The following is a 14,080-nucleotide window of genomic DNA, read 5'->3' as shown; positions in this document are numbered from 1 at the left end:
AGGCTATGAGAAGCAACTATGAAATCAGGACTACTCGGAGGGGTTTAAATTTACAAAGTTGAGCTAAACACAGTGATAGAATTCTCCTGGGCATCTCAGGCTGTTGAAGCAAAATAAAAAAAAAAAATTCTGGAGGCTTAACAAATGAGTTTTCATAGTTCTAGAGGCCCAAAGTGAGGGGCAGCATGGTTGGGGTGTGGTGAGGGCCCACTTCCTGGTTTACAGATGGCTGTCCTTGGTGGAGAAAGGAAGTATAATGAATGGCACAGCCCCAGAGCCACATTTTGGGTCTGAGGGGGAAGAGGAATTTCAGAGAGGTAGCAACTGACAGTCAGGAGGAGGAGTGTGGTGCTGGAAAGCCACTGCCAAGGCAGGGTTAGGTTCCACCAGGCTGTAAAACTGGGGCATGGATAACCAGTGTGTGCCATTAGGAGCAATGAGACTGAGTGAGCTGAGCCCAGGTCTTGTGTAAAAGAGAATCAGCTATGTTTCCTGCAGCCATCCTGGAGCTGTGGGTAGAGGAAGGAGACCTACTGGGAACTGGGTACAGGAAGTGCAGGAGAGGAGGGGCCTAAATCAGAAAACTCTGTATGGGGAAGCCTTCCCTTTGTCAGATTCCCTCTTGGACCCTCCAAATCCCCAATCAGAGGTGTCACACATCAAGGTCCTGTGGCTAGCATGGAGGGCTGTTTGATAGGTCTTGCGGCTAAATGATAAGGCAAAGACTGAGCAGATCAGTCAACGGCCCCAGCTCCCACCTGATCTTTCTCTGGGGTCCAGTCCATAGAAAAGAGCCATACCTGGCCCTGCTGGAGGAAAGCCAGTGAGCAGAAACTGGGGAGGGACCACAAGATGCTCAAGGACCTGGCAGAGGACAGGGCATGGAAGAAGGCTTGAATAATAATAATAATAATAATAATAATAATAATAATAATAATAAAACCCCAGGTGGTAACCCTCCACATATCTATCTGCTCCAGGTCAAGCTAGGGTATAGCTAACCTACAGAAACCCAGGGAAGCCAACACCTAGCAAAGATGTTTTATTAGATATCAAGATATTCTCTCTCTCTCTCTCTCTCTCTCTCTCTCTCTCTCTCTCTCTCTCTCTCTCAGGATGAAGGAAAGTGGCCCCTGGCCTCCACAGCTGAGCACATGAGGGTGGTTTTTAGCCTCTTGCTTCCTGTCCTCCTGGCAGAGGTGTGGCTGGTAACCAGTTTGAACTTCAGCTCCCATTCACCAGAGGCTCAAGCAAAGTTGGAGTCTCAGGATCTTCAGAACCAGACTTGGGAAGAGAACACGTGGACTGTCCCCAGTGATGAAGAAGAGGAAGAATATTGGCCAAGGACTAGCCTGCAACAGCTCTCTAATGAGACTTCAAACTTCGGGTTCAGCCTGCTTCGAAAGATCTCCATGAGGCACGATGGCAATGTGATCTTTTCACCATTTTGCCTGTCAGTGGCCATGGTGAGCTTGATGCTGGGGGCCAAGGGAGAGACCAAAGTCCAAATGGAGAATGGGCTCCATCTACAGGCCCTGAGCCAAGCAGGACCCCTGATCCTCCCATCCCTCTTCAAGAGGCTCAGAGAGACCCTCTCCAGCAACGAGGATCTGGACCTCACCCTGGGTAGCCTTGCCTTCATCCACAAGGACTTTGATATCAAAGAGACCTACTTCAATCTATCCAAGAAGTACTTTGATACAGAGTACGTGCCTACAAATTTTCGAAATTCCTCACAGGCCAAAGGGCTCATGAACCACTACATTAACAAAGAGACACGGGGGAAAATTTCCAAGCTCTTTGATGAGATTAATCCTGAAACAAAGTTAATTCTGGTGGACTACATCTTGTTCAAAGGTATTTTGATAGTGTTCTGTTGCTGCAAAGCTACAAAAACCTGACCCTCTCTCCCTTTCCTTCTTCTGGTCAGTGTAGTTAGCACTAAAGGATGCTCTGCAAGCATGGGCACTGCTTTGTAGGTCCAGCATACATTGAGGAGGGACTGATGCTTTCTCTGAGGCCCCCACTCTCACCACTGCAGACCTGTGGCCCTGGAGCCCCCTTTTCACCACTTGTAGACATGTGGTCCTCAGTTTCCACAGCTCCTCTGCCTGGTTTTCTTCTAATGTTTGGAAGAGGTAGCACCGGGCTGTTGAATGAGCAGCTCACTATCAGCAAGACTTGGGTTGCATCTCTACTCCCATTCTCTGTTTTTGTGATCTGGGGCAAAATCTCTGCCCTTGGATTTGTTGTCATTATTATAGAGTGTGTGTGTGTGTGTGTGTGTGTGTGTGTGTGTGTGTGTGTGTGTGAGAGAGAGAGAGAGAGAGAGAGAGAGAGAGAGAGAGAGAGAGAGAGGGAGACAGAGACAGAGAGAGACAGAGATAGAGAGACAAAGAGAAAGAGAGACAGAGACAGAGAGATAGAGAGAGACAGAGAGACAGAGACAGAGAGAGATAGAGAGACAAAGAGAGAAAGGGAGACAGAGAGAGAGAGAGACAAAGAGAGAAAGGGAGACAGAGAGACAGAAAGAGAGAGAGAGAGAGAGAGAGAGAGAGAGAGAGAGAGAGAGAGAGAGAGAGAGCAGGTACACCCAGAAGTCAGAGGTGTTGGATCCTCCTGGAGCTCCTGGAGTTGGAGCTACAGGCAGTTGTGAGCCACCCAATATAGGTGCTAGGAATCTAACATGAGTCCTCTGTACAAGCAGTATGTACGCTTAACTGCTAAGCCACCTCTCTAGTCCCTTGGTCTTGGATTTTTTTTTTTTAAATTGGGACTCTAACTTGATATAGGTATAAAGCCACAAGAGCTGATATATATGCAAGGTACTGAACACTGTGCTTGGCACTTACTACCCACCATGGGACAGGAACAGGCTGCATCTTTGTTCTTCCTGGCAATGTACAAGCAGAATAAGGCCACTGTCTTCTTTCTTAAGGGGATGAAGGTGAAGGTTGGGGAAGCTAGGTTGATCAAGATCACACTCGAATGGCAGAGGCTAAACGTGAAGAGGGACCCCATGACCTCATAACCCTGATTTCCACCTCCAACAGGGCACAAGGGTATAGTGTGGGTGCCTCTGGTACTTAAGGCTGTACCAGGAGACTCACAAAGCCATGTGCCAGCACCCCAAAAAAGCAGGGCCATGTGCCAGCACCCCAAAACAGATGCTCAGAGTCACATCGCAGTCTCTCCTGCTCCCAGAACCACGTGCTGAGTTGGAAACACCCCCACTACCTGTAAAGTACATGTTTGCATATAGGCATGCTGGGGCCATGTGACAGCTATGAGTCCTTCATGCAGACAGGCATTGGAAGCCATCAGCCAGGAAATGAAGTTTTGTTCAGGTCCAGAACAAGGGGAACGAATGAGAGGAGGGGAGACGTCTTTGCTTTTGTGTGTGGTTTCATTGTGGGACATGGGCAGATCTGAAGTTTGGTCTTTGGGAATTTGCTGGCTGGGCTGTGGTCCAAGCAAACTTTGAAAAGGAACAGCGCTCATGTTTGGAGTAAGGGGGGTAGGTAGGTTGCTCTCTCCTCTACCACTTGAGTAAGACCAATGTGTTCTGTGAAGGCTCGCTTCTACAGGGGCTTTCTTCTGACTTGTTCAGGGAAGTGGCTGACTCCATTTGACCCCATCTTCACCGAGGCTGACACTTTCCACCTGGACAAATACAAGGCAGTTAAGGTGCCCATGATGTACCGGGAAGGCAACTTTGCCTCTACCTTCGATAACAAGTTCCATTGCCACATCCTCAAGCTGCCCTACCAAGGAAATGCCACCATGCTAGTGGTGCTCATGGAAAAAATAGGTGACCACTTGGCCCTGGAGGATTACCTGACCACAGATCTCGTGGAGACATGGCTCCAGAATATGAAAACCAGGTATGATGCTTCCCCTGCCTCGCAGACTTGGCCTGCCATCCTCATGACCACTCCCAATAGTTTTACCCAATGCCCTGTGGCTTGCTGCTCATGTTCCCCAGTGAGCACCAAGCTCCTGCAGGTGGAAGCAATATTTGTCCTGTTTTCCACTCTATCCTCAACATCAATCCAGTGTAGGCCTGGCTTTATTGTTCATTAACTCAGCAAATACAACAGTTTGCCTGTTGAGGTACCTATTGATGTCATAGTTGCATCAGTTAAGAAGCCGGGCAAAGGGAGAGAAACAACACTGTAAGAGGACAGAGCACATCAGTAGGTGCAGGCCAAAGCCAGGGATGTTCTCATCTGGTGGTGAGTCTGCCTGTGTAGCTGCAGCCACTGGAGAAGAGCTGAGAGGATTCAGGGATGGCCACCTCAGGACCTCACATCACAAGCACAGAAGTCCTGGGCTTTGCCTGCAGGAGATGGGGAGCCACAGAGGGTTCTGAACAGAGGCTTGAGGAGATCTTATGAAAGGATCACACAGGAGCCTGTGTTGGGAGCAGGCACTAAGAATGAGGAGGACCATGAGGAGGCCAGTCAGAAGATGCTGTGTAAGTTCAAGATGCCACTGCTTAGGCTATGGTGGGAGCCGGTGAGGTGACAGAGGGAGACTAGACTCTGGATGTGTCAGGAAGCAACAACTGATGACACTGGTTACTATATAAGCAATGGGTGGGGAGAAAAAGAAAGAAAACAGAGATGTGGACCCTGGGGGATATCAGTCAGTCAACAATAGCTGTAGTTCTTGGCTTCGGCATCTCAAAGATGGGTGCACCACTTACTAAGACTGTGAAAGGAATGGGTCTGGTAGTGAGTTCATAGCTCAGCCCTAACATCTGGACTAGAAATGTCTCCCTGAGCCTACATGAAGGAGGCCAGGCCAGGGCTAGGCCAGAGTCTGACTCTAGGAGTGACAAGTGCCTGGCTGGGATTAGGACCATGAGAGCAGGTAAGACTGAACATGGAGGGGACTCTGTGTAGAGAAGAGATGGAAGGGCAGGGTAGACACTCCGGAGTTTGATGGAAGTCAGTCCACCTGCTGGAACACAAGGCAGACAGCTCCAGTAAGAATCTCATGGTGTGCCTTTCAAGTCCTGCCACTCCAGAACTGGTAGAGAGGAGCTCAATCCAAGGCCCTTGGCTACAGGTTTCACTTCATTTTTCTGTCTTTTTTTTTCCATCTTTAAGGCACTAGCAAAGGACTGAAACAGAAACCCTAACTAAGTTTGCTGACTGACTATATTTAAGAATTAACACTTAGGAAGTGTCACATCCTCAGTTACTCTAGCCTGAAGCCTTGGTCCAGCTGTGCAACAAGGAGAGAAGTGGAGGAAGGGTGTGTTTACGAAATAGCTGCTGTATACCAGACATTGTTCTGGACACCTTGCATATGTCGATCATTTTTGCAACAACTCTGATATTGGTACATGTACTTTTGACTGCTCTTTACCGAGCAAGAAAACTGAAAATTAAGATTAATTTGATGTAATTAGTAGCTTTTATGTTGTTTTTTTTTTCTGAGCCACAAAACTCACCTTTCCAAATCTCATGATCTCAGAGAACTCACAGTAGGGAAAATAAATAACCTCAGAGCCTCCCAGGCTAAGATGGCAGGGCTAGATGAAAGTCCTCTTTGCTTCCTTTGTCTGCACAGTCCCAAGTTTTCTAGTAATACTTTAGTCTGGGTTTCTGGGCTGGGAACAGCATCCTCCAGCAGTCTGCAAAGATGCAGGAAGCAGCTAGGGAGTTGGTTAGGGTTGTTTTTTAAACATAAAAAAATGGGCATGGAGTCTGGCATTCTTTGCTAAAAAGGATTTGGGGTAGTGAGCTAAGAACTATCTAGCTCACTGGGGTAGATACAGTGATGCTTCATAAGCCAGAAGTATTTTCTCTGATAGAACACTACAAAAGGATCACATGAGCTATATACAGTCAAGCAAAGGAAATACTCTTGGAGGAAGGAAGAAAGTGCGTCCTTGTCAGCAGCCCCCAGCCATTTCACTATCGTCTGTCCTTGTGCCACAGGAAAATGGAGGTTTTCTTTCCCAAGTTCAAGCTGGACCAGAGGTATGAGATGCATAAGCTGCTCCAGCAGGTGGGAATCAGGAAAGTCTTCTCCAGCTCAGCTGACCTCAGCGAACTCTCAGCCATGGCAAGAGATCTTCAGGTGTCCAAGGCAAGTCAGGGGTTGTGCTGAGGCACTGTCCTCAGCATGCAGTGCCACTGCAACCAACAAATACTTCAAAAACCATGTCATTGTAATTAAATGTCTAGTTGTAGTAGGGAATTTGATTCCAGTTCTAACAACTTGAAGTAGCATCTAAGCTGGGTGTTCAAAGGACCTCAAGCCATACTACTCAAACACCTTTTTTTTTAAAACTAGGTACTCATTGAAAAGCTCCATCTCTCTTCTCTCCCAAGGCCGAGGGAGGCATCTGCCCATCATACACACTGGCATATAACCCATCAGCACCTATGACGAATATTGAAAAGGATCATGAAATTCTATTGCCTTTAGCATGAAAGAAATCCCTAGTCATCACCTGGCCCAACCTCCCATGCCTTGTGATGGATATACCACCTTCCTCTATAATTAGCCTCAGAAGACCCTCTTGTTCTTTCTCTCATCTTTCCCCCCTCCTTCCCATTCTTCAGACAAGGAACTCATCCCTTCTTTGAAAAGCAGCCCAATACATAAAAGGATGATAATTTTGTAATATGTTTACTGGCAAGTTCTCTGACTCACATTTTTTGGTCCTGCTTCTTAAGTACTGAGAACAAGTTTACTCAACTTTGGTAACAGTAAGCATATACTTCATGCTACTGGTGTTGGGGCCAAGATGGTACCTCTGGAAGATATTTTGAGGTGCCTGGACATGCTGAGTCCTTTGGCATCCTTCTGGCTGGCAATGAAGGTGTTAGTTTCTTGCTAGCTCACACCAAATCTCTTTAGCTAATCAGTGTTTCTCATGGGAAGTAATCTTGGTTCTTGCAGCAGTTCTATGCACTACAGTGAACTAGTTAGCATTCCTGGTCTGTGCTCGTTATGACTCTTTCCCTCACCATTACAATCAAGAGTTTGATTCAGATTTGTCCATGCAACTGTCAGTTCTGAGAGATTTAAAGTGGTACCTATGTAAGTAGGAGCCAGAAAGGTAAGCTCAGCCTGAGCACAGGCAATCAGGGTCCAGGAAGACACCACAAACCCTCAGGCTTGCCCCCAGGAAATGCCTCAGAGCAGTATCAGGCAGTTCAAAGTGCCTTCAAGGGCCAGGAGCTCAGCTCAACAATGAGCATCACAAAGTACATGTTCAATAAATACTTACTGGATGCCCACATGTAGAAATTTACCAGCCAGCTTCCCTGGTTACAAGCCCAGGATGCATCTCACACACCCCACACCAATTCCCATAGACTCCGAGTATTGTTTTGATTTATGAGGCAGTCTCTGGTGCAATCTCATACACCTCTTAGCAAAGATAGGCTGCAACACTGAACCCCAGGAACATGGCTGGGTGGGCAGAAGCACTGTAGAAAATTTCTGTCAATTTCCTCTTCCCATTGCCACACAAATGTTCATCCACATCCTTTCCTTTTCTAGGTCTTACAACAATCAGTGCTTGAGGTGGATGAAAGAGGAACTGAAGCAGTGGCAGGGACACTGTCAGAGATTGTTGCTTATTCCATGCCTCCTGTCATCAAAGTGGACCGACCTTTTCATTTCATGATCTATGAGGAGATGTCCAGGGTGCTTCTGTTTCTGGGCAGGGTGGTGAACCCCACTGTCCTGTGACTCAAGAGTGTGTAAGCCTCAGCCACAGCCAGTGCTGAGCCAGAGTGCTGGTGGTCGATGGTAAAGGGTGTGTCCTCTGTCCTCTGTATCCAGCCAGTTTGTTGTGGCTCTTCTCTGATTAACACAGAAATTAAAATGACTCATATTTTAAGGAGATGTCTGGGTAATCTGTCTGGCATTTTAAACTTGCCCCTGAGAGCCTTTGCTGACTGACTGGAGACTAGTTGAGGAGAGTCTTTCTGTGCAGCTCAGATACCTGGACTTTGAGAGCAGTAGAAAGGACAGCTGGTGTAGGACAAAGTCTCTGGGGAGTACATGGACCTTCTCCTACAGGCATGCTTCTCCCTCTCCATTTCTCTCTTCATGCAAAGTCAGTGTTATTTTAGTTTATCCCAGAATTTCTCTCTTTCTGTCTCTCTGTCCTCTGTCTCTGTGCCTCTCTCTGTGTCTCTGTCTCTCTCTCTTTCCTTCCCCTCTCCTCCTCCCTCCCCATTTCAGAGGGGCCCACAACATAAATCTGGCTGGCCTGCAACTCTATGTAGACCAGGCTGGCCTTGAACTCGAAGAAATCCACCTACCTTTGCCTTCTGAGTGCTAGAATTAAAGGTGTGTGCCATCACACTCAGTGTTTTTTGTGTTGTACTGTTTTAATCACAGAATTTTTAAAATTAAAATTAGCAGGAAATCACCATATCCATCCTAATCACAATGTCCAGCTCAACAACACCCACTCATCTCCATGATACATCTAGTCACATGCCTCCATCACAGGAACCACAGATAATCCAGTTCAATGTTTTCATTTTATATGTACACATAAATAATATACTAACAATGACCTTTTATAATTGCTTTGCTATCATGATGAATACATTCTCAATTATATTCATTTTACCAACAAAAAGTATATGTCTTGCTCATTGCTGATTAAGAAAACACCCTGGTGAGCCTTTAGCGTGTGCAGGGCCTTGACTCTAGCGCCCACTGCACATGATGAATGTATCAAACCTTATATCTCAGTAAGAGGAAAACACTTGCCCAAGGCCACTCAGTGTGACCATGGTAAGCCAATCCTTCCTATTCTAGTCTCAAGTCCTTGTTACACTATCTCCCTTCTCCACAGTCTCTCAGAGACTGCTGGTAGTGGGCAGCCTTTGCCTCAGCCACACACTGTGATTAAACAAAAGTAAGCATGGACTTTGTCCCAGTATGCAAGGAAAATGAAAACACCTCTATTCCTAGGCAGTCATTTTCTATCTTAAGAAATGAAATAAGACAGTACGTGGGGAATAAAGCAGGAATTCCTGAGTGGGGCTAACTAGTCTCAAAATGTCAGCTGTGCTGACTAAATGCTTCGTTGCATTTCTATCTGCTATCTACTAGATAAACACAACTAAAGTTAATTTATTCATTAGTTACTTAGTGACTGAAAGTCAAGAGCAACATGAAAAGGAGGCAGTGTCAAGAGGCAGTCTAAACCAGACTTCCTTGCCACAGTCTCGACATGAACTCACTCTTGTAGTCATCCCAGGCATTAATAGATGTTCATTTAGGACCAGAAACCTCTGGGGCCTACAAAGAGAGAAGACGGCTCTAACTGGCATTCGCAGGTACTTGTGTTTAGTTATTCCGGTGTGTTTGTGGGGAAATAGTAGGAAGAGAATTTTTTTTTAAAGATTTATTTTATGTATACAGATGTTTTGTTTACATGTACATTTGCACACAAGAAGAGGATTTGGGTCCCATAGGACTATAGTTATAGGTGGTTGTGAGCTGCCATGTATGTTGGGAATTGAACTTGGGACCAGAAAGAGAAATTTTAAGAGGGCTCTGGCTCTTTTCTGACTTTGAGAGATGAAATCTAGAAAAGGAAGCCTATGGCTATACCACACTGAAATGAACATGGCCAAAGCCAGTGACAAGCAGGCCAGCACTGCAGATGTCAACACACCCAGTTAAAGAAGATTAAGTCTTCTGAGAAGATGAAGATATGAGTGGATGTTCCTATCTGACACCCATTGGCTTTTTAATCCTCCTGCATATTTGTCTCTGGGTTATAATTTTAACAAAGATTCAAAAATTTTTGTTTTTTAATGCTTGTAAAAAAAATACTTCCAAAAGTAATTTTGAATAACTGTTTTAATTGAGAATTTATTGCCTAAGCAATTGACTTCCAACTTTATAAGCAGTGGTGACTATTCTCTGTCAGATCACTTTCCCCTTATCCCACATAAATAACAGGAATATAAAAAGCATATAACTACTAAGTATATTATTTAACAATCGAATTGAAACTCTCCATTTTCTTTAAAGTAGACAGAGTCAATGCCGACCTTTTGAACCAGAGTACTGAAAAACCTGATGCAGCCTTGATGGCCCCTGGCACATGATGAATTCTCCAGATCACAATAGATTTAATTCCATATTACTAACACTAGTAGGAGACATAAACTAGTTCAACTGCATTTCCTTATGCAGGGCAGTCTAGCTTCTTGTGGCCACTAGACTCTCACTTCTACCTGCCTGTCCTTGATGGAGGGTGTTAGGAGCCCCTCAACAGGCCCTACAGAGTCATGGGGAAGGAAAGGAGTGACAAAAAGGAGGAAGCAGTAGCCACTGTCCCTGAGTCCTTTACAGTTGACACAAATATGCTCCACTTGCCCATTATTTAAAGATGAAAGCCCTTTTCTTTATAAAGAAAGAACTTAGGGAAGTATTTAAAACTTTTCTCACAAGTGCTGGTAGCTCATTCACCTCTGCTTTATTTTAAACAAGCTCATTATCCATTTCACATTATAAAAAGTAACCACGCACATGTATGCATCCACAAATTAGATCATCTTTATCATACATCAATATATCTTTAAAAAACAAGGATTTTCTGATATCAATATAGGTATATGCTGATTGCACTTGAAATAGAGAAGCTGACAATAGCTTCATACATTCTATCTCAGGAGCTGACATTTTAAAGTTAAGGACAATCTATGTTCCACAGGCAAATTTTGATGGAAGTATTAGCATTAGTACAAATGGGTGCTGTTGACGTAGCATGAGCATGATAGCTTGGAATAACAGCTGATTCAAACTAGATTCATCATTTGAAATTAAGGACAGGTACAATCCAAAATGTAAACAAAGCATTTATAAAATAAATTCTAGGAATTAAGGAAATCATTAATCTATCATTTTTAAGGTATTTGTAGCTAAAATTTTCAAGAATCTGCAGATTTTCATGGCCGAATCTAGACTGGGTCGTCCAGGTGCTGACACTCTCATAGACTCTCAGCACCCATAGGACCACAGTGTTCGGTTTGACTTGTCTGCTCAGCTTAGAGAGCTCTGAGGAAATACAGTACCTTTCTTACCTCCTGTGTCCTTGCCCAAGTATCTACCCAAGGAGCAGCCAGCAAATTCAGACTGCCATGGAATTTCTAAATGCACAATTTAGGTAATCAACAGCCAGCTTCCCACAGAGCCAGGCATGTCTATCTTGCAGTCTGAGTACACACCTCAAGTTGGAGCTCATTACACTGCACTGCAACACTGGGATTCAGCGCCCACACTAAAACATGGCACACCTCCTAGGGAAGCTAATTCCAAATGAGGTAAGTTTCCATCAGCTGCATGATGTTCCTTTCTCCTTCCACTCCTTAACACGCCCGGCTATCACTGGAGCCTTTTCACCATCACAGTCTCTGCTGACTGCTCACCTCCTTCACCAAGCAGCTGACTTAAGGATTGGATTTTCGGGATTTTCTGATGAAAGAAGAAAAAAAGAGGAAGGAGAGAAGGGAGGGAAGGAGAAAGGGACCAAAAAGACAACGTAAAACAATTATCCACATAAAGTAAATAAAGAAATGTAAATATGCTACTCTGAGTAAACCTACAATACGAGAACTCTGATAAAGAGGAAATGAATTACACATTAAGGAATTACCTATAAGTATCAAAGACCATCCCGTGCATACCTAATAGCATCCCCTTCAATTGTATAACCATAAAGGAAATTACACAGGTATATTGACTGTCCTACCCTGGAAGACAGAAGCTCTGCCACACATCTGTACTTCCTTTATGACACACTGCTTGTCAATACCAGAGGTGCCATTTGGTAAAGCATGTGCACTGCACAGAATTTTTCTAAGAAATAAAAACTGAGGTAACACTTTCTGCAATCACTTCATAGGCTTATTTTAAATTAAAAGGCCTGTTTTTCTTTTCAATTTGGATATTATGGTCTCTTAATTGTGGATAATATTCACTAGAAAAACACCTGTGTAGATACCAATCACCCATCCAACTAACGAGCATGTTAAACCATGTGTAGGAACAGCCAGGTGCTTCACAGCCAGGCATGTGTGAAGAAGTGGCTGTGCATGCCAGCAAGCCTTCCTTCAGATCACTTGAAAAAGGTACAAACTCTACATGAGTTCTCATTGGTCTTTATTGTAGATTAATTTTGGTAGCCATCAGTTATACAAGAAAATAGGAAATTCAGTCTGCAAAAAGGAAAGATGTGCTCAGCAATGTAAAAACAGATAAGGTATCTGGAATAAAGGAAAGCAACCACAAAATATTGGTTCAGCAATCTTTCCTTTAAAAAACAAAACTAGTTATGATGATGCTACCATGTTCCTCAGGAGAAATCCAGGACAGTAGAAGAAGAGGGTCTATGATGAGAGAGAAAGATCTCAGGAGATGGAACTGAGAGGTCCCTTGAATGAGCTATGGGCCAGACCCGCTGCTATTTGACAGATGTGCAGAAAAGCCCAAGGGCCAGGCTCACCAATACACAGTGACTTTGCTCAGGCTGGAGTTGGGTACATGGTTCTAGCTAGCCCAGAGTGCTGCAGACTACCAACCCATGCTACCATGGCTCCTAAACAGCACTGGGGCTTTCTGTGAGAGAACATCCTTCAAGTTGGCACCACTATTCTGCAATATCTGAATCACCTGTTCCTATGATTATTTTTGGAGCATTTAGTACCACATTCTGAGCTCCATTCAATATCCTTATTTTTGAATTCTGAATGAAATAGGGTACACATATTTCTAATGCACATACCCAATGGCCAATCAGAATTTAAAATGAATTATAATACAACTAGCTCCTAAAAGGAACTCTACCCAGCCAGAGAAGGGTTTCTGTAGAAAGATGCAGGTGAAAACCTTTTTTTCAAAAATGTGAGCTAAGCATAGCAAAGTATACTTGTAATCTCAGTATTTGGGAGGCTGTGGCAAGAGGTCTCCAGTTCTAGGCCACAGTGGGCTACATTGTGAGCCTCGTCTCAAAATCAGAAAGAAAGGAAAAAAGAAATGAGGAAGGGAAAGAGGAAGAGAGGGAAGAAGGAAAAGAAAGAGAAAGAGAAGGAGAAGGAGAAAGCCCATGAATTTAATGACACATGCTCAAGAGGAAATCTGAATCTTCCTAAGTTTCACTGTGACTTGAACGGCTGTTCTGTATGAAAGAACAAAACTGCAACTATAGTTTGGGCATCCTTGTAGTGTTCTTGTGATGATTTTTAGGATACCATTCTTTTAAATGTTCAAAAGCAACAAATTCAGTCAAGAAGTAAATAGCACACAAAAAGGAACCATGGAAAGAAAACAGGCCTTTTATAACTTTAACTTCAAAGCACAAGTATTGTCTACAAATATGTTCAGCTATGGAGCCCACACTCTGCATCCCATGCTGTTGTGCCACTTCAAAGTGACATTAGCTGTGCTACCTTTCTGAATCCAGGTGATCAGACACTAGAGTTAGGTATTTAGATGCCTAGTGAAGATGTCTTTGCCATATGTTAGTATCAGATATCTATACACACTAACATAGTCAAGGTTCTCACTTAACTACCTTCATCTTAAACATTCCCTCACTATAGACATTTTCGGTTCTTTGAAGTGTGGAAGTGGGAAGGAAGGTGCACACTCAGCAGTGGAAAGTTGGTACTCACAAGGTAGCCTTCCGAGGCTGTGCGTCTTTACTTCCACTGCTCTTTGGATCAGCTGTGTTACCTGTCCCACGGGAAGTACTAGGCAAGACAGGACTAGGAGGAAAGGAAGCTGGAACACTACTGGTATTGCGAGTCCGGAATGAGTCATCTGGAAGTAACATGGAGAGGCAGAGGTGTTGATCCCTCAGAAAGATGTTTACCAAGGAGAGACGACTCCAGACAGTGGGCTTTTTCTCTTATAATTTATATACAGTAAAGTGTACTATATTAAGATTTGGCATGTATATAATTCACTACCATTATCACAATCAAGACATGAAAGCATGCGATCCCAAATGTTCCTCTTCTACCTCCTCTTTCTACAAACCACAAATTTTTCCCTTGCTAAAGATTAGCTTGCATTT

At 44.2% G+C, this 14,080-nt stretch overlaps 2 protein-coding genes across 5 annotated transcripts in view; one reads left to right on the top strand and one right to left on the bottom strand.

Annotated features, from left to right (window-relative positions):
• Positions 1-1,154: 1,154 nt before the first annotated feature.
• Serpina10 (serpin family A member 10) lies at positions 1,155-7,719 on the top strand. 2 transcript variants are annotated; one of them, XM_036205544.1, is made up of 4 exons: positions 1,155-1,857; positions 3,773-3,884; positions 5,952-6,102; positions 7,528-7,719. In XM_036205544.1, exons 1-4 carry the CDS (start codon positions 1,155-1,157, stop codon positions 7,717-7,719), a joined length of 1,158 nt encoding a protein of 385 aa, XP_036061437.1. The 2 variants fall into 2 exon arrangements, with proteins under 2 accessions (XP_036061437.1, XP_036061436.1); XM_036205543.1 differs by having other exon boundaries at positions 3,611-3,884.
• A 2,121-nt stretch (positions 7,720-9,840) lies between these two features.
• Ppp4r4 (protein phosphatase 4 regulatory subunit 4) overlaps positions 9,841-14,080 on the bottom strand; it is a 90,147-nt gene continuing 85,907 nt past the window's right edge. For all 3 annotated transcript variants that reach the window (XM_036206039.1, XM_036206040.1, XM_036206041.1), the window contains 2 exons: positions 13,677-13,824; positions 9,841-11,478 (listed from right to left, as the gene is read on the bottom strand). In XM_036206039.1, coding sequence (XP_036061932.1) covers positions 11,454-11,478; positions 13,677-13,824 — 173 coding nt within the window. In that variant the 3' untranslated portion in view covers positions 9,841-11,453. The remainder of the gene's footprint in view (positions 11,479-13,676; positions 13,825-14,080) is intronic.

Source organism: Onychomys torridus, chromosome 14, assembly GCF_903995425.1.
Source record: "Onychomys torridus chromosome 14, mOncTor1.1, whole genome shotgun sequence".
Classification (NCBI taxonomy): Eukaryota; Metazoa; Chordata; class Mammalia; order Rodentia; family Cricetidae; genus Onychomys; species Onychomys torridus.
This window is presented reverse-complemented; position numbering and strand designations above follow the sequence as displayed.